Consider the following 19,861-nt stretch of genomic DNA (forward strand, 5'->3'; position numbering starts at 1 on the left):
TAAAACAAGTCAACATTAATTAACATAGAATAAGAGTAAGGTCCAATGGCCAGGGGGGACAGAAAAAACAAAAAAAACTCCAGACGGCCGGAGAAAAAAATAAAATCTGCAGGGAAATAAAATCTGCAGGGAAGGTTTATTGCCGATAACATATGTTTATTGGAGCACAGAGCAAGGAATACAAAGAAGTACTGCAGGATTTTACTTCTATTGCGGTCCAAGCCTGTGTATGTGCTTCTATTTGTGTCCAGGTTCTTATCGCCTGTATATTTGCCACCCAGTAATAAAACTGGAAGTTAGGTAGAGCCATGCCGCCTTCTGCCTTTTGTCTTTGTAGGGTCGCTCTTTTGATGCGTGGATGTTTTGAATTCCAAATAAATGAGGTTATTGTTGAATCTAATTGCCTAAAGAATGATTTATTAATGTATATTGGAATGTTTTGAAATAAAAAAAGGAGCTTAGGAAGAATATTTATCTTAACAGTGTTAATTCTTCCAGCTAGTGTGAGATGAAGGGTTGACCATCTATGCAAGTCTTTTTTAATTTTTTCCATGCAGACGGTGAAATTTTGTTGATATAGAGCTTTATGTTTACTTGTGATGTTTACCCCGAGGTATTTAAACTGTTCTGCAATGATAAAAGGTAGGGTGTCTAATCTAATATTATATGCTGGAAAGAGTACACTTTTATTCAGATTAATTCTGAGACCAGAGATCTTTTGAAATTCTGTGAGTGTTGCTAAGACTGCAGGCACAGAATTTTCTGGGTCCGAAATATACAGTACCATATCATCTGCATATAATGAGATTTTCTCTTCCAGTCCTTCTCTGCTAATCCCCTTTATCTGATCAGTATTTCGACAATGTATTGCCAGTGGTTCAATGGCAATCGCAAACAGCAGCGGTGACAAGGGGCATCCTTGTCTAGTGCCACGTTCTAGTTTAAAGTAGTCTGAGCAAATGTTATTGATGCAAACTGAAGCTTCTGGGTTAGTATACAGTAATTTAATCCATGCACAAATGTTCGGGCCAAACCCAAACTTCTCCAATGTAGTAAAAAGGTATTTCCATTCAATCATGTCGAATGCTTTTTCTGCTGAATGTTATATGTTTTTAATAAATTCAATTAAAAAAAAGTCAGAAGGATGAGGAAGTGCATGTGGGACAACTGACTGAAACAACTGTCTTAACATTATAAATTACTAGTGCTATACAGGAAGAATGTGTGAAAGAGAAATACTTGTAATGTAAATTGCATCTATAATTAAATTTCTTTTAAGAGTCCTGTAAATTCAGTCCATCCTGGTCAATTTGAGCAAAAATTAAAATGTAATATAAGCATTCTGCAGTCTAGAAAAAAAAAGATTTTCCAATTTTCCAGTCTTGGACAAAGTCTGCAAATGATGGGGCCCAAAACAAAGTTTTGGAACAAAAAAACTACCAAGTGACAAAACCCTAGAGAAGTTATGCAATTCCATAGATATGTATTACTATTTTCTTTATACGGTCCAGGGTTTGCTCCTTCCTTATGCCCTGTGCTCACTGGGATAGGCTCCAGCACACCCTGTCACCCTGGTCTAAATGAAGTGGGTTAGAAAATGGCATGGCATTTTCTTTACATGTATGTTTAAAAATGTTAGCTTGACTAAATATTTTCATGTTAAAATAATTTAGAACAATAATCTGTTGCATTTTAATGAAACACCTTTAAAATTTTGTAGTGAAATTTGATGTTACAGAAACATTGTAATTATATTTTTTATTATGTTTATAATAATAATTATAATAATAATTTATTATGTAAATACAAAAAAAGTTTGAATTAGTGTAAGTCAACCTTATACGAGACGTTCATAAGAAATGTAATGATTTACTTCCTGAAGTAAAAGTGTATAAACAAAAACACTTGTGCTAAATATTTGAATAATTAAAATGTGTGCTTCAGTTTAAATGTTTAAAGTCTAAATATTCTCATCTGTAATTGAAATTTGTCATTTTGCATCCTCTGATTGAGGTCCATATAGGACTAGATCCCTAATAGAGGATCAAACATCAAAAATAACCTCATATTTATAATCACTGACTTTGATATAGTCTAGAATGATACCCTACATGTTTATGCTTGAAATCTGCCATGTTTAAACTTCTGGTAGTATCTCTTAGAGGCTAGGACCACCAGTAAAAAATCATATATCCAAAATATTATCATATTTGCGATTAACAACTTCAATATAGAATAAAACGACCCTCCACGTGCCTATATTGTTATCCCTGTTTTTTTGAACATTTGTAAAAAGAAGTAACTTTTATCCCTTGTATCCCATTAGGGGGTGAACCACTGCTGTCATTTGATGTGGTATGTACAACTTTAAGTCCTTCTGGTCATTTTTTCTGAAAACACCTATTGCTTTACTCTTTATCCTACGGGTGTAATTTCCTACATGAAATATAGTCCATAAAGGACTAAAACGAGTTCTGGAGAGCTAAAAATGAGAGAGGAGGGGGTCCCAAAAAGCTTGACGAACACAACAACTATTCACGATTAAAACAATGTTTCATGAGCTTGATTTTGCAGACCTGCGTTCTGAAATGGTTTGAAATATAAATTTGCAGCCACAGAGGACCCTCTGGACTGAACCTGAGAACCACAGTTTCGGCGGTCTCCTGTAGAACTACAACTCCCGACATGCTCTGCGCTCGACAACGTCATCAATGCGCGTAGCACGTGAGCGCCGGCTCTGGAGACCGCCCTTTCGTCATTGTCGGTCGGCCGCAAGCAGGTGAAAATGGAGGAATATGCTCGAGAACCTTGGTAAGTGATGTTTTTAGGGTATTTTTTTTAGCCAACAAGGTTGTGCTTTGCCGCATAAGCACAGTTATGTAGTAGGTACTCACCTTTTTCAGGAGCAGCCCCCGGACGGCCTCTGTCTAGACCTTTGGTTTGCCTTTCTGCTGTGCCCTTGATAGTGAAACGTGTCCGCGTCACTGTTACAGAGACGTTTATTCGAGCTGTGTGTTGTTACCAACACGTCGATCCAACCTATCATTTACGTTGGCCCAGAAAAAATGTATTTACTTGTCATTAGGTCGTTATTGGTTGACTGTACCAATCGGAACCCTTGATCGTAGGCGTCTCTCTCTGTGTGTGTGTGTGTGTGTGTGTGTGTGTGCCAGGACTGTCATACTGCCAGCAAGATTTTTCCTTTTGAAACTCAAGACTGGTGTGTTGCAGGCTGACTTCCAGTACTGATTTTACTTAAGGCAAATAGCGTGGCTATTTTGTCTTTTTTTGTTGTTGCTTCCTCATATATACGGAAAACATGTTTTTAGTTTGTTTTTGTAATCTGAGTTGTGCCAGTGTAAGTGTGCCTGGAAATGGACTGGTGCTCCGTAAAGGTCTGGCTATCAAATCAAATTTTACTTGTCACATACAGTTATACACAATAGAGTATGGAGCCTTAGTTGCCGAACTCCAGGATTGGTTAATGAAAGAAAAGAAAAGACAATCATTAATAAATACTTAATTCTGTAAATATTAGCTTGTACAATGACATCATTATATTAATATTGGAAAAAAATGCATAAAATATACAGTAGAGTTAACAATAGGGTTTAATGTAGCTGTTGGTGCTGTCCTTGTTCATGATTCAAGTACCTGAACAGAGGCCCCTCCTCAGTCACCCTGAACTGATTCTTAGGCAGTCATAGAATTTCCACTATTACAACAGAGAGAAGAGGCCAATTTTGGGATCTTTGGTACCTTGGATGATTTTCTTTGCCCTGGTCCAACATCGCTTGGTGTAGATGTCCTGGAAATTAGAAAGTCACCCCCAGTGATGTGTTAAGCTGACTGTCCCAATCACTCTCTGCAGAGCCTAGGTTTTTTCCGAACCAGCTGGGACTGCTTCCCTTCAGGATACTTTCAATGGTGAATATATAGAAACTCTTTAGTATCTGAGATGATAAAGATGTTGTCAGACATTCTTCATCAAGGTTGTCATTGTATTTGGACCAGGTCGAGGTCCTCATTGGTGTGAATACTGAGTTGTGTGAAACTGCCCAACCTAACCACCTGAACGTTATTTATTCTGAGAGATCGTAGTGCCTCTGCTGTTTTCTCCCTAAGTTCACAATTAGCTCCTCTGTCTGGCTGACAGTCAGTAGACTGTTGTCCTGACAGCAGTGTGGCAGACTCTTCACTTCATCCAGGTAAGCCTGTTTATTGTTGTTAGAGATCAGGCACACCACAGCTGTGTCGTTGGAAAAATGTGACAATGATGTTAAAGTTACATGTGTAGAGGGAGTATAGCAGAGGACTCGAGTCGCAGCCATGTTAAGGTTGAGGGATGATGAAGTGTGGCTACCCACTCAAACCACCTTGGTTATTGCCTTGTGCCCATTGCTGCTTGGAAAGGCTAGTTCTGAAACTAGAATGGATTAGTAATCTAATATATTGAGCTTTTAAGCAGTTGTTTTGGGTACACTCTTAAATTTTCTGGTTTTCATCATAATTATTTTTGATAGACAATACTTTGTTTTCCTCATAGGGAAATTAAAACTTTACAGAATCTCAAGAAAAATATAAACATATTAACAATTCACTCCCACCAAACACACACAAGAACATCTAGCTTGGATTATTAAAGAGTGCTACTGTGAATAACAGACTTGTAGGTGTCAATAAGATGTGGTTGGTCCTGACCAGTTCTACCACAGACGTAAATTTAAAGACATTGACATTTCAACAGAGCAGGTCTAGCTTGTTGTGTCCACAAATGGAACATAATAAATAATGTTTGTACCTTCTAATGTCCCCTGGTTGAAGTCACCAGCATTTGAGGTTCAGAATTATTCATCAAGAATGGATCATTTCTGTTACTGAGTTAATGAATGTTAATAAGGATGATATAATATATCCTCCTTGATAGTAATACTGACAAATTCACTCAGCATTTCAATATCTGGATCAAACAAGTTAGTTTTACTTGTACTGTGCTTACTTTTTCACTATTGCTCATTCACATAAATCTCCAGTCCCTCTCCTGCCTTTTCCACTCCTTTTGATCATATCAGATAAAACCTGTCCAGCATTAAATAATACCTGAAATAAAATGTTTAAGCCAGCGTTCTGCAATACTCAAAATGCCACAAAACCTGAACTCACCATGACTCATCACGAAATGTGTCAGTTCATACAACTTTTTTAGGAGCAATCAACCTTTCCTCATTATATGGAGGCAGGTCAACTGTGAAACTTTTCCATCTTACTTTTATCCTCGCTCTAGATATTCACCCTTTTCCATTCTAGGACAAGCTGCTCCTCTGATGAGGTGTAACATAGCTAGTTAGGCATCTGTCATCTGTGATTGGTGTGCTAGCAGCGGAGTATGGGAATATTTAATATATATCCTACTTTAGGTTCTCAGTTTCTTTTACATTATCAGATGTTGTAAGTACTGTAGATGTAAGGTAACGTACAAATCCTCTAGACTCAGCTTACAAAATCTCTAAAGTTCGCAGCTTGTCCAAAAGGCAGTTGGGATGAGCCAACGCTTGGGTGTGCAATGACAGCACCATATCTTCAATTTAAAAATCAAAGTGGACAAATCTTAACGTTAATCATTAATAACTGTAAAAATGTATTTAGAAGACAGACTTTGCCATTTTAGAGTTAGATTATCCATGTTGACATAAGGTTTCATTTGCCAGGCTAGTGCTGATACGGTTTAGTATCTCCTACAACCTGCAGGAAAAACTTGGTGGTTGGTGGCAAAATTGGCACTCCAGCCACCATAAAAACCTCACGCTGTTCCATTTTATCTGAGCTAGTGTGGTGCAGAGGTGTCACCCATTGCATGGCTGCACTCGGGTCCTAATCTGGGATCCTAAGGTGGTTTGTCATGTGATGGGTGTGGCAAAGCGCTGTATCAGCTTGTGCTCCTAACCTACCAAGTTCAAGATTGCAGGCTGCTGATGCCTCCACAGAGACCATTGGGCGCCATGCAAGAACCAAGAACACACATCTACAATGGGCAAGTTTATAGTCGACATTTAACTTTGAGTATAAGTTTTTAGGGTGATTGGTGGGCATATGGACAGGGGAAGAACGTGGCATCTATACACAGGCAATATCCAGGATGACTTTCAACTCATGACTCTGCTGCTGCTAAGCAATAGTACTAACCATTGAACCTCCTTACAAATTTGTGTAAATCTTTTAATTTACTACATTATGACATGTTCTTCATTGTGAATTTCCCCTAGGGATTAGTAAAATTATCTATCTATCTATCTATCTATCTATCTATCTATCTATCTATCTATCTATCTATCTATCTATCTATCTATCTATCTATCTATCTATCTATCTTAGCTGTGACAGCAACCTTGCATTTCATATAATTACCAATAAGTGTCCATTTCCCATTACAAAACTTCTCTGTGATGGGTCACCAAAAGTTACATGTTGCTTTGAAGTGTCCAGTGCATTCTACTCTAATGTTCATAGTGTAAATTGCGCATTTTGGACGGGGGTACTTAAATAGGGTGTTGAGTACAGTTTTAGTAAGTGAAAATCGAGGCAAGTTGCAAATAAAGTGTCAAGTTTCTAATCGTGACAAAATGAGCTAAACTGTATATTCTTTCCTAAATAAAATTTATTTTGCTGATGTTTCAAAAGTTATGTATTGTTTGGATGTTCTTATGGTTCGGCTCATAATTGTAGAACAAGATAAGTCTTTCTAATGATGCAACATGTAATGTGCTAACGGAAGTAAATAATTGCAAAGACTCACAGTTTCTTCATTACTGATAACAAATCAGCAAATACTAAATCTGAGTCATTACTTGGGTTTTTGGTGTCAAAATAATTTTCATTAGTATAACAAGTAAAATGTGATGAATGGAGTGAGAGCACATAAATACATATGGTAGGTAGTGTACACAGACATAAGAAATGACAAAGTCTGATTAATTTATATGAAGCATATTGAAAATAATGGGGCAGAATCTATTTTTAGAAAAATATATGTAATATTCAGTTGACCAGTTCAGTTCCACAAAAGTGTCCTTAAAGGTGGAACAAATATGAAGAGGTTTTGGGAAAGATTTGTGAAGTTAAAGCATCAGTAGTTTATAATATTTCAAATTTGTATTGTATTTATCAATTAAATATTACTCTTTAGTTGGTGTTATTAACTAGCTAATGTGACGACCATATACTGATGCATATTACACACAAGGAATATCACAGAAATGTGACTTCCTGACAAGTGTGTTTTTTTGGAATTAGCTTTAAAAAGTTGCTGTAAATGAAAATAGGATGAAATTCCTTCCCATTTGTCAAGGGATATTCCCCCTGCCAAAACAGAAAGTCAGACCTAGTTTGATCATCTAGCAGGAATTTGTAATATTAAGGTAATACTGAAGGAGGCATTACTTTGTATTGTTTAAGATTGTATTGGTATTTCTGTGCTGTATTGTATATTGTGTGATTACCCTGATTGCATTCCCTTCTCATATGGTGTGTAACCTTAATCTAGTTGAGTAATTTCTTAATGGTGAGTGTGTCAGTATTCAAAAAAGTCAAGTAAGTTTGTCATCTAACCCTGAGATTCACTTTTCTTTCTTGTTTTAAAGTCCCTGGCGGATAGTGGATGATTGTGGAGGTGCATTCACAATGGGAGCTATTGGTGGCAGCATCTTCCATGCAGTTAAAGGGTTCCGTAATTCTCCTGTGGTAAGTATTAAAGGGACTCTTGAACAGTTTAAAGTGAGCATAGTGTATAAATCTTTTAACTCCGACATTTACTCCATGATGCTCTGCAATATAAACTCACCATCCACTTTATTAGGTACACCTTGCTAGTACTGGGCTGGACCCCCTTTTGCCTTCAGAACTGCCGTAATTCATACAGCATGTCATGGATTCAACAAGGTGCTGGAAGTGTTCAGGGATTTTGGTCCATATTGACATGACAGCATCACGCAGTGGCTGCATATTCATGATGCTAATCTCCTGTTCCACCACATCCCAAAGGTGCTCTATTGGATTGAGGTCTGGTGATTGTGGAGGCCATTTGAGTACAGTGAATTTATTGTCAAGTTCAAGAAAGCAGTTTGAGATAATTTGAGCTTTATGACTTGTTGCGTTATCTTCCTGAAAGTAGCCATCAGAAGATGGGTACATGGCAATCATAAAGGGATGGACATTATCAGCAAAAATGCTTAGGTAGGCTGTGGCATTTAAACAATGCTCAGTTGGTTCTAAGGGGCCCAAAGTGTGATAAGAAAGTATCCCCCACACCATTACACCATCACCACCAGTCTGAACCATTGATACAAGGCAGGATGGATCCATGCATTTATGTTGTTGACGCCAGATTCTGTTCCTGCCATCCGAATTGAGACTCGTCAGACCAGGCAACGTTTTTACAATCTTCTATTGTCTAATTTGGTGAGCCCATGCAAACTGTAGTCTCAGTTGCCTGTTTTTAGCTGAGAGGAGTGGCACCCACTGCTGTAGCCCATCTGCTTCAAGGTTGGAAGTGTTGTGCATTCAGAGATGCTCTTCTGCATACCTAGGTTGTAACGAGTGCTTATTTGAGTTACTATTGCCCTTCTGACAGCTCAAACCAGTCTGGCCATTTTCCTCTGACCTCTGGCATCAACAAGGCATTTTTACCCAGTCAACTGGATATTTTCCCCTTTTTGGACCATTCTCTGTAAACCCTAAAGATGGTTGTGTGTGAAAATCTCAGTAGATCAGCAGTTTCTAAAATATTCGGTCCAGCCCGTCTGGCATCAACAACTATGCCATGATCAAACCCACTTCAATCACCTTTCTTCTCCATTCTGATGCTTGGTTTGAACTTAAGAAGGTCGTCTTGACAATATCTACTTGCCAAAATGCAGTATGTTGCTGCCTTGCGATTGGCTGATTAGATATTTGTATTAACAAGCAGTTAATGAAGTATCTGGTGATTGTATTGTGCGAAAATAAAACCGAATGATAAAATTATAAATGGTGACTAGGACTGGGTAAAGCCAAATAATGATTGTTAAGCAGAGAGAGATCTTGTTTTCATTGAGCTTATATTTTATTTACCATCTTTTGCCTTACACCATCTCACATTTACTCTTCCTGCTGTACACAGCTAATTCAAGCTCTCTATCTTCTTGTGTGTCCTACTCTCTGTCTTTTTTGGCCACTCCTCATCATTTATTTTCTCTTTTAAAGCATAAGTTTGGTGTTTTCAAGTTCAAGTAATTTCATCACAATCATGGTACATATTAATTTGTTACATTAAATTGTGTTCTAAAGTGAAGCGTTTTTTTGTAATTTAAAAGAAAATGAGCGGCCTGTTCTTGTCTCTCTATTATATAAAAAAAATCCTGGAACGAGATGAGACTTTTTAGCCTGGGACAAGATGTGACTTTTTCAGAGGGATACTTTCAAGTCCTCTGAGATGAGACTTTGTGCCAAGAGATTTAACCATGCCCAGGGCCGGAAATAAAAGACAAAAAGTAGACGACAAAGTAGAACGTCGCAGAGAATTCAAAAACGTTGGCGCGATACACATGCAGAGCAGGTTAGAGAGAATGAAAGTACTAAAACTCGAAAGTCTCAAAAAAAAAAAGATGGTAAAGATCGCATTAGCGCAAGCAAACGGAAATTATTACTCAATGAAATAACGGAACAGCGAAAAGGGATCGAATATATTCTTCGGATTTAAACTTGAAGTCGGAGACTTGTAGATTGTGTAATTCATGTTGCCATCAGGGCAAAGTAGTTTCTTCCCAATGAAGAGGCGTATCTGCGAGAATTAAAAGATTTGTTGTTTAGTGAAAGTGAAATCCACATACGCGAGCGGCAGTTTTTTTCAACAGTTATGTTCTTCCTTGGCTTCTAATAACAGGCAGATGCAAGCTGAGATCATATGATTATTTTTTCCTAAATGACTCTTACAATTCGCCTATTACGTTCTGTGCTGTTATTTTATATACAGTACAGTAGCCTACAGATTTATACAGAGTAGCAGAAAACCACATAAGTGATTCATTATTGTACTTTGTACAAATAGCAATCAATCTATAATTACATGGGGGGTGCATTCAAAACTAAAGGAGAACTTACTGCTGTTTGGCAGGAAATGACAGTTCTGTACTACCTTTGGGTAGGTGAGGGTGTAGATTGCAGACACACCACCAGCTGAGACTGAAAACTGTTTTTTTATTTGAAGGCTCTATTAACCGTACCTCACATGACAGATTATTAGTGCTGTTTGCGTGGTTAGTAGAATTAATGTTAACTGAAATTGTGCCCCTGATGTGACCTCTGACCCTGGTTGAGTGGAGTAAGGTGAGAGCACATTTTGCCACATGGCGGAAGTGACTGCTGAAATCATGAAGTAAGCTTATGTATAGTTGAAGAATATAAGAGATCATAAGTGTGCTTTTTCCTAGTTGTCTTCAGGACAGAGACAGCAATTAATATCAGCGCATCAGCATTCGGTGTAAATTAAACTGCTTGCTAATGACTTTTCAAGGTGAATCCACACTCTAGTCCTAAAAGATCCTGCCAAAGAAAACGACAGGCAAAGTCTCCTTGTCAAACGAGTGACTATCACAGCAATGGTTTGGTTTTTTAACCTTCTTAAAACAACATTGATAAGCTGTTTTGCAATATGTGTGTGCAATCTCAACACACAAGTTAATACTTGATAACATTTCAGGCTTGAAAAATGTATGCAATTCACTAAGCTTTAGGGCCTTTCCATTCACATATGGACTTGTGTTATCTACTAGTCCTATTGTGAGCCACAATCAGACAAGGTATTTTTGAAATTTATAAAAATACTTTTATTCAGAAGTTTTTTGAAAAATTAATAAATAACCATGATTTTGAAGGAGTAAGTTTGACTTTGAAAAATACTAAATTTATCCTTTACCGTAAACCTAATTCACATCTTCAAAGTTTGACTTCCGCCCAAGGGATTTCATCTTCTCTCTGCAGTTGACATTTAGCATCTGAACAGTCTTTCTTCTCCCAAGGGATTTCACCTTCTTTCTGCCTAACATTCAGGGGCTGCTGTGAGGTGATTTATTGCATACCAATTCATGGTGGGTTCCACTGATTTTCTTTGCATGCATTTTCATAATCACAGGCTCACATCTTGTGTAATGAACGTAAAACTGCTGTGATGTTATGGATCTTAAGTATGAAGACTTTCTGTAATATGATGCTTTTTTGTAAAATTCTGAAAATTTGCAATGATCAAGCAAAAGGATGAATCTTTTTTTACATACTAGAATTGCATTGCCTATTTTTCACTTGTGCTGGTAGTAGTGTAGTTTTTCTAATAATCGTAAATAGGGGACTGCCTGTACTGACTGATAATAGAGATAACAGAAAACTGATTATACACACATTCATTGTACATTTCCTATTACTTTGGTATTTTTTTACTTCCATCAGTTAAAATATTTTATTATTTTAATAACTATTATATACCTATGGCTGTGTGAAGTCTGTGTCCAAAGCACTGGAGTTGTTAATCTTGATAGCCTTCTTTTTGTTGGCCCCACTGTCCGTTGTGAGGGACACTTGCCTCTGCTCTATAAGCCCCCAGGAATCGAGTGCTTCCAGCAAGTCTGCAGCAAGTAATTCGCCAGTGTGGTCATTTGGAAAATAGCTTGTTTGGAGGCAATAACTTTTCAATAGCCAGTCATCATTTATAAAATGAATTGTCAGGCTCAGATATGGCTCCATAGTGCAACTTGACCACATATTTGCTGTTGTTGAATAGTCAGGGACTGTAGCCACCTCTGTTTGTAATTTCCCTCGTGTTCTTGGTACAAGTTGGGGATCGCAGTTTGGCTAAAGTACTTGCGACTTGGGATCACATGTCTGGGATCCAGTGTTTTGATCATAGCCCTGAATCCACCTTTCTCCACAGTACTTAAGCGGAACCATGTCTTTGGCTATATGGATTGTAATGGCGTTAGTTATCTCGATCCACTGCTTGCTTTTATTGTCGTAGGCAGTACCTCTAGCAAACGCATCTACAAGTGACGTCTGACTCGAGTGTCCTCTAGTTTTTTCAGTTTTACCTGAGGACGTGGAGGGTGCCAATCTTAGTTCCATGCATTCATGGAACTCCAAAGCATGTTTGCGGCTAAGGTGGTGCAGTAAATTGCTCGTGTTGCTGCCTCCGGCAGCAACTTTAGCTCAACAACATTTGCAGTAAATAGTTGTTTGGTCCACATCTGACCTTTTAAAACCAAAGTATCTTCAGACAACAGACATGGCTCCTTTTTTCAGTAAAAGTTCTTCTGTGTCATCATGTTCTACTTTATCGTCTGCTACAGCTTCAGTTTCTGAATGTTCTCTGTCATTTTTCACCATTCAATACCTCCACTAACGCTTGCACTCCATTGCATGTGTGTTTAGGGCGTAGCAGTGAAAAAGGTCCCCACTTAAACAGTTTCCCACTGCTCCACGTTCCAAACATTGTTTACGCTATTTAAACCGTTGTTGCGTTATAAGAAAAATCCATATCATAACAAAAATAAAAAAACGGTTTTCGGTATGAACCAGTATACCTCTCAGCACTATATTCTACCATACTGGTTGTTACACTCAGTCCTGAGCTGTGGTTGAAAGTTTTTGTTCCAACCAGTTTCACAATCAGCGAGGCACTGATCTTATTTTAATCAACTGGGGCTTTTTTGTTTCTTATTCTGCATTTAGAAAAACAGAGCAGTTTGTGTGTGTGGTTTTTTTTTTTTGAATTTATAACAAATTTAGAAATATTTGCATTTTGTTTTGAGCATTTATCTCTGATCTAAAGACTTTTTGTATAATACTCTTTGATGCTCAGGCTTTAAGAAGTCTTGTTGAAATTCTGTTTGACTTGTTGTGTCCACAAAAATGCATCGTCTTCTCTAGCACTGGACAGTTGTTTTCCTGGTTTTCAGAAGTGATTATTCACTGTGAATGTTTGTCTCTTTTTATAGGGCATAAGTCATAGAATGCGAGGAAGCTTGACAGCAATAAAAACCAGAGCACCACAGCTTGGAGGTGAGTGGTGTTGTGTATATTATTTATGTTAATCTAGTGACCCATATCCCCATTTACAATTTCTTGTTTAAGATTTGAAGGTTTTGTTTGAGGGGTTACCTCTAAACTTAAATTATTGTGAAAAAATAAACACATTTTCCAACCTCATAAAAGGCTAATTAATTAGCACAGTAAACTGTAATGTCATGATATGTTAATACATCCATTGTAAATAATAAATTGTGCAAATAATTATAAACACTTTGCTTTATCCTGCACAAATTTTTTCTTTTTATTTAGGCAGGTTATTACTTTAACACAACATGTTTACCGGCAGAAAAAAATGAAACACGAGAGTAAAATACAAAATTCTCAACATCCACATGGAAATATCAGAACTCCAAATTGACTTCTAAAATCTAGGAACACACGAGTTAAGTACAAAATTCTCAGCATCAACATGGGGATATATTAGAACTCTAAACTGACTCATATACAGTGGTGTGAAAAACTATTTGCCCCCTTCCTGATTTCTTATTCTTTTGCATGTTTGTCACACAAAATGTTTCTGATCATCAAACACATTTAACCATTAGTCAAATATAACACAAGTAAGCACAAAATGCAGTTTTTAAATGATGGTTTTATTATTTAGGAGAAAAAATTCAAACCTACATGGCCCTGTGTGAAAAAGTAATTGCCCCCTGAACCTAATAACTGGTTGGGCCACCCTTAGCAGCAATAACTGCAATCAAGCGCTTATGATAACTTGCAATGAGTCTTTTACAGCGCTCTGGAGGAATTTTGGCCCACTCATCTTTGCAGAATTGTTGTAATTCAGCTTTATTTGAGGGTTTTCTAGCATGAACCGCCTTTTTAAGGGCATGCCATAGCATCTCAATTGGATTCAGATCAGGAATTTGACTAGGCCACTCCAAAGTCTTCATTTTATTTATCTTCAGCCATTCAGAGGTGGATTTGCTGGTGTGTTTTGGGTCATTGTCCTGTTGAGCACCCAAGATCGCTTCAGCTTAAGTTGACGAACAGATGGCGGACATTCTCCTTCAGGATTTTTTGGTAGACAGTAGAATTCATGGTTCCATCTATCACAGCAAGCCTTCCAGGTCCTGAAGCAGCAAAACAACCCCAGACCATCACACTACCACCACCATATTTTACTGTTGGTATGATGTTCTTTTCTGAAATGCTGTGTTCCTTTTACGCCAGATGTAACGGACATTTGCCTTCCAAAAAATTCAACTTTTGTCTCATCAGTCCACAAGGTATTTTCCCAAAAGTCTTGGCAATCATTGAGATGTTTCTTAGCAAAATTGAGACGAACCCTAATGTTCTTTTGCTTAACAGTGGTTTGCGTCTTGGAAATCTGCCATGCAGGCCGTTTTTGCCAAGTCTCTTTCTTATGGTGGAGTCGTGAACACTGACCTTAATTGAGGCAAGTGAGGCCTGCAGTTCTTTAGACGTTGTCCTGGGGTCTTTGTGACCTCTCGGATGAGTCGCCTCTGCACTCTTGAGGTAATTTTGGTCGGCCGGCCACACCTGGGAAGGTTCACCACTGTTCCATGTTTTTGCCATTTGTGGATAATGGCACTCACTGTGGTTCGCTGGAGTCCCAAAGCTTTAGAAATGGCTTTATAACCTTTACCAGACTGATAGATCTCAATTACTTCTGTTCTCATTTGTTCCTGAATTTCTTTGGATCTTGGCATGATGTCTAGCTTTTGAGGTGCTTTTGGTCTACTTCTCTGTGTCAGGCAGCTCCTATTTAAGTGATTTCTTGATTGAAACAGGTGTGGCAGTAATCAGGCCTGGGAGTGGCTACGGAAATTGAAATCAGGGGGGATACACCACAGTTAGGTTATTTTTAACAAGGGGCAATTACTTTTCACACAGGGCCATGTAGGTTTGGATTTTTTTCTCCCTAAATAATAAAAACCATCATTTAAAACTGCATTTTGTGTTTACTTGTGTTATATTTGACTAATGGTTAAATGTGTTTGATGATCAGAAACATTTTGTGTGATAAACATGCAAAAGAATAAGAAATCAGGAAGGGGGCAAATAGTTTTTCACACCACTGTGAACAGTTATATCATTTTTTTTTTTGCCAAGTTACAGGACAGATGTTACTGTCTTGATAAAATCAGAATTCACTTTGACTAAAATGCCTAACCCAGCTACTTAAATGACAGGTTTCCTTTGAATTTTTTTTTTCTGTATGTATTCTGATTTATTCAGATATAAAAAGAAACTGAAGAAGCCAGCACAATGATCATATCTCAGTTCTTATCTTGTTTTCTCACAAATGTCACTGAACCGACTTCTACACACAATTTAACATTTATTACAGCAATTTTAAACAAATGTTTGTTTTTACTTGACAGCATCATTTAGTGGGCTGCTTGTGTGCGTTGCACAGGTAGTCAAGGGGAGGGGGAAATCATTAAGTGTAAAGAGGAAAAATTGCTGGCATACAGCATATGTTACAGGTAATAAAAGAGGATAAAAGTAAAGAAAATAAACCACTTTAAATGTTCATATAGCGAATTTTAAGCAAGGTTTACTCATCACTTAAAAGTTTAATGTTAAATCCCCTTCAGTTACAGCAATTCTAAAACCATCTCAGTGCCTTTGCCATTTGTTTAGGATTAGGTAAAAAATATCTTGATAAAAATGGCTCTGCTAACTAAACCTTTAAGTTTTAAAAAGTGAATTGACATTTTTGTGGGTAGCTAATCTCCTGACAAAGTTCATTTTCTTTGATGTACAAAAGTAAAACATTTTGGAATCACAATGATATTTTCCTAGGGTCACATGCTGCTTTGTCTTTTATATTTTGTCTTTTATAATGATCACCATTCCTATAAACTTTACAGGTACATTACATTTGATTCCATAGTTTTACAACTTGAGTGCTGGATGTTGATTTGAGGTGTTCAGAATCTTTATAGGAACCTCGGAGGCTAAAACCTTAGCCAGTAAACTTCTTTACCAGCTTTGTCTTACTTGACATATTTCTATAGGCCAGATGTCACTTGCTACTTTTGTCACTTTTGAGCAGTGAGATCTGTGTGTAAGAATAACAAGCAGAATTAAGTTATTTCATAAGCTGCCAGCAAAGCAAAAACAGTGGCTTTAGATCTGGATGTCATGTTGCTTGTTTTAGAATGACTGGCTTCACAGTGGCTTGACATTACTGTATATCATCTTCAAACTAGTACATAACCCCTTTTTATAAGGCTTTCTGATACTTTTATGGGGTTGGGGAGGGACTAAAGCAAATACCAGTGATCATCAACAAAATGACGGTCATCCCATTCTACGTATTTGAACATGGCATGACGCTGTTATTTTTTGTAATGTATTCTGTATTATTTAAACAGGCAGCTTCGCAGTATGGGGTGGTCTGTTCTCTATGATTGACTGTGGTTTAGTGAAGGTCAGAGGAAAAGAGGACCCTTGGAACTCAATCACCAGTGGTGCCATGACTGGGGCAATATTGGCAGCAAGAAGTAAGTATATTTTTCTGTGCTGGGGGTTAACAGAAATAGTAGATGGTACATAGAACACCAACCATACCTTTGTTTGGTCACTTCATATTTTTGTTCTTTACCTTATATAGGGAGATGTGTGACAGAATTGCGTCATAAATTATTATATGTTGCTTCAATATTCAAGCTGTTCCACAGGCTCCATGGATATTTTTAAACTGTTTTTCGTGCTTGTATTTCTACGTATCCCGTTACACAAAGCTGCTTGACTTGTGACTCCCAGTCAATATTCCAGTGTAGTCTCTCTTTTTCTTCAAGGAATGAAGACTTAACAGACACTTTATTTAGAGAATATCATCATTTTAGTTATTGTTAAAGAATAAAGTAACATCTACATCAAGGAGGGTATTTAACCAATTGAATTTCTTTTGCCAACAGATGGTCCAGTAGCGATGGTTGGGTCAGCTGCTATGGGTGGTATCTTACTAGCACTCATAGAGGGTGCTGGTATTCTTTTAACAAGATTTGCATCTTCACAGTTTCAAACTGGTAAGTTGGGTATGGTAGTGGAGTTAGTAGTGGGATTACATCCAAATGCCCTTATCCAACTTTTTACAGTGGAGGTTCCAAGCCAGCTGTGAAGTAAGCAGATCAGCAAGTCATTTGTTGGCATCAGGTAATGCTGTCAGAAAGAAGGAACTTGTTCAAGTTGTTTAAAAGAAGAGGCTCCAATTACAGTGGCTATAAAAAGTATTTTTACCCCCTGGGATGTTTTCAAGTTTTATACAGCGCTGAATCACAGTGGATTTTTTTTTACATTAATCAGCAGTAAAAAAAGACTTGTTAATGTCAAAGGGGTCTAAATTAATTATGAAGGGCAATATGTGGCAGAGTTTGCTGTTTAGGGAAAGAAGGTACATGTCAGAGTTGTCTTATTAAAAGATTTCTGGTTCTTGAGATTCTCCCAAATTGGTCTGAGAAGTGCAAAGTAAAGCCTTACATTTGGTTTTTTTTTCTTAATAAATGTGGTATTCTCTGCTTAAAATGAAGGAGAGCATGACAAAGAGACATTAAACTTACAGTTTTGTGTCTCAATGGTAAGGGTTTTTTCATGATCCTTTTAAGATAATTTTGTTTCTCTTTTCTTAGCACCACAGTTTGCTGAGGAACCCACTCAGATGCCTTCACCATCTTTTGGAGACTTCAGGCAATATCAGTAAAGGATTCAGGGGACTGTTTAGTTCATTTTTTTTTAAATTAAATTATGGACTTGCATTTTTGGACACTGGCATGTCTTGAAGCAATTAAAAAAAAATTAAAATTGAGACAACTACTTCTGGATCGTGGATGTGGGTCACTCACCTGAAGACCTGCATGCTTGTGGCTTGCCGTATGTGCCACGTTCAATTCCATTAGCAAGAACATTTCCCATCATTTGCCTGAAATACTCCTGATAATCTGTCCTGATCAACAGCTTTGTACAAGTGTAGACTAAAACCCTTTTTATTTTTTTAATTGGTTAATTAGCACTTTTGAAGCTATTAAAATTATTTTAGTAACCTTAGCATGTTCCATTTACAGTACAATAGAACACATTTATCATCGTTAGTCGTAATGCAAGTGATTAAATTCTAACTGTGCATAGTAATTTCTAAAACTAGACAATGGCAGGCAAGGACCTAAACACTAGCTGTTCTTTAGTTTAGATTTGATTACACGTCTTACCAAGCTTCGATGTTTTTAGAGTGGAGTTCTGTTTTGTGGCCATTGCTGACTGAATACACCCAGCTAACTCGCAACCTAATGAATACATAGAATGAAAAAAATAATTGTGTCATCTTCTGGAAAGTTTACAGTTTGTTCTCTTTTTAGAAGGTCACATTCACTTTTTCAGTGAATAACAGAAGTATGTACCTGAGAGACAATGTGGACCAGACACGTACTATAAGTTAAGGAGTTGCATTTTTGAAAGTGCAATACTGTGGACCCAGAGCCTTGAATTTCACAGAGTCAGATACTTCATAAAGACCACCAACATGTCGAGCCTGTACAGCTAAAAACTGCCACACAAAGTTCCAGAACACCTAGTAGGCCAATAGTTGATATCTTGACAGTTTACGTGGGAGTATGATGTGGAGGTGGGCACTCTGAATTGTGGGTGTAGAGCTTTACATTTGAGGAAGTCTGTAGGGGGTTATGTGGTCAAAGTATTTGGACCTAAGGTTAAACATCTTATGTATGTGGATACCATAATGTGAGATTTGAATGAATACTCAAAAATATATAACTTTTTATAAAAATGAACACTTTTCAAGGATTTTGCTTTGGGTCTTCTTGGGTATTTTGGAGTAAAGTCGGACATGTCTTTATTGCTTCCAGGATGCATGTTTCCAGGTTGACACTTTGACAGGCAGGAAGTTGAGGTCTGAATTAATTTTGTTCTCTATCTAAATGAAAGCTCCTACATACTCCATTATCTGCTCCTTCTTCTCACAGAGTCTGTCAAACTGGTTTGGTTAAGCATTAACCACTTATTCCCAATTTTTCATTAAGAAAGCTTTGTAAAGGCTGCCATTATCATCTCCTCACATGGCTTAATATTTTGTTCCAGATTCCCATAAGCATTTGTTTTTATAAGTGCTTTGTGGTTTCTAGCTTTAAAGTTCTTTCTCATGGTGTCAATGTGATTTACTATTTAACTAAAAAGCTGAAAGAATTCTTCTGGTTCAGCTTTTTGTCCGCTTTGCCTTAGAGGATTGTGAAGATCTGGGCTTTGCGACAGAAGAGTGTAGTGTCCCTTCAAGTAGAATATGACCTTAATTAGAAGAGAGAGTGCTAGTTTAGTCATAGGTCTGCACTTCAGAGAAGCAGTTGGTTTGGTGGCACATGTGTGTGGGATCTCTGTTGTACATTCCAGCTGGGATGCCAGAAATTGATAAGAGCCCACATTAAATAAACTTTCTTTCTCTGTTTGTGGTTTGGACATGGTGATAAACTGTTTTTCAACAAATAAACTAAACAAGCTTACTGCAATAAACCAGTTAATACAATTTATTAATTTTTATTTATAAAGTAAGAGTAATAGAGGATAAATATATGCAAGTACAGGGTACGACTGCATTACGTGGTGAAGAGAAAAATAATCAGATTTGGTACCCACCTTTACAGAAGATGCCGAAAGTGATCTCCTTGTGCGTCAATACATCTCTGTGCCCGTTTCAGCATGTTCATGTACACTCTTTGCAACGTCATGGGATCGATTCTCTGTATCTCATTTTCAATGTTTAACTTCA

The 19,861-nt window shown here is 37.4% G+C and overlaps 1 protein-coding gene and 1 long non-coding RNA gene across 3 annotated transcripts in view; one reads left to right on the forward strand and one right to left on the reverse strand.

The window, feature by feature from the left end:
• The window catches only part of LOC120526292, an 18,490-nt gene extending 15,361 nt beyond the window's left edge, over window positions 1-3,129 (reverse strand). For both annotated transcript variants that reach the window (XR_005633112.1, XR_005633111.1), the window contains exon 1: window positions 2,895-3,129. This is a non-coding gene — a long non-coding RNA (uncharacterized LOC120526292). The remainder of the gene's footprint in view (window positions 1-2,894) is intronic.
• Window positions 2,708-19,608, forward strand: timm17a (translocase of inner mitochondrial membrane 17 homolog A (yeast)). The gene is made up of 6 exons (XM_039749411.1): window positions 2,708-2,811; window positions 7,638-7,737; window positions 13,017-13,080; window positions 16,461-16,589; window positions 17,007-17,117; window positions 17,718-19,608. Exons 1-6 carry the CDS (start codon window positions 2,786-2,788, stop codon window positions 17,786-17,788), a joined length of 501 nt encoding a protein of 166 aa, XP_039605345.1. The 5' UTR covers window positions 2,708-2,785; the 3' UTR covers window positions 17,789-19,608.
• The last annotated feature ends 253 nt before the right edge of the window (window positions 19,609-19,861 follow it).

The sequence above is a fragment of the Polypterus senegalus genome, chromosome 3 (assembly GCF_016835505.1).
Source record: "Polypterus senegalus isolate Bchr_013 chromosome 3, ASM1683550v1, whole genome shotgun sequence".
In the NCBI taxonomy this organism is placed as follows: Eukaryota; Metazoa; Chordata; class Cladistia; order Polypteriformes; family Polypteridae; genus Polypterus; species Polypterus senegalus.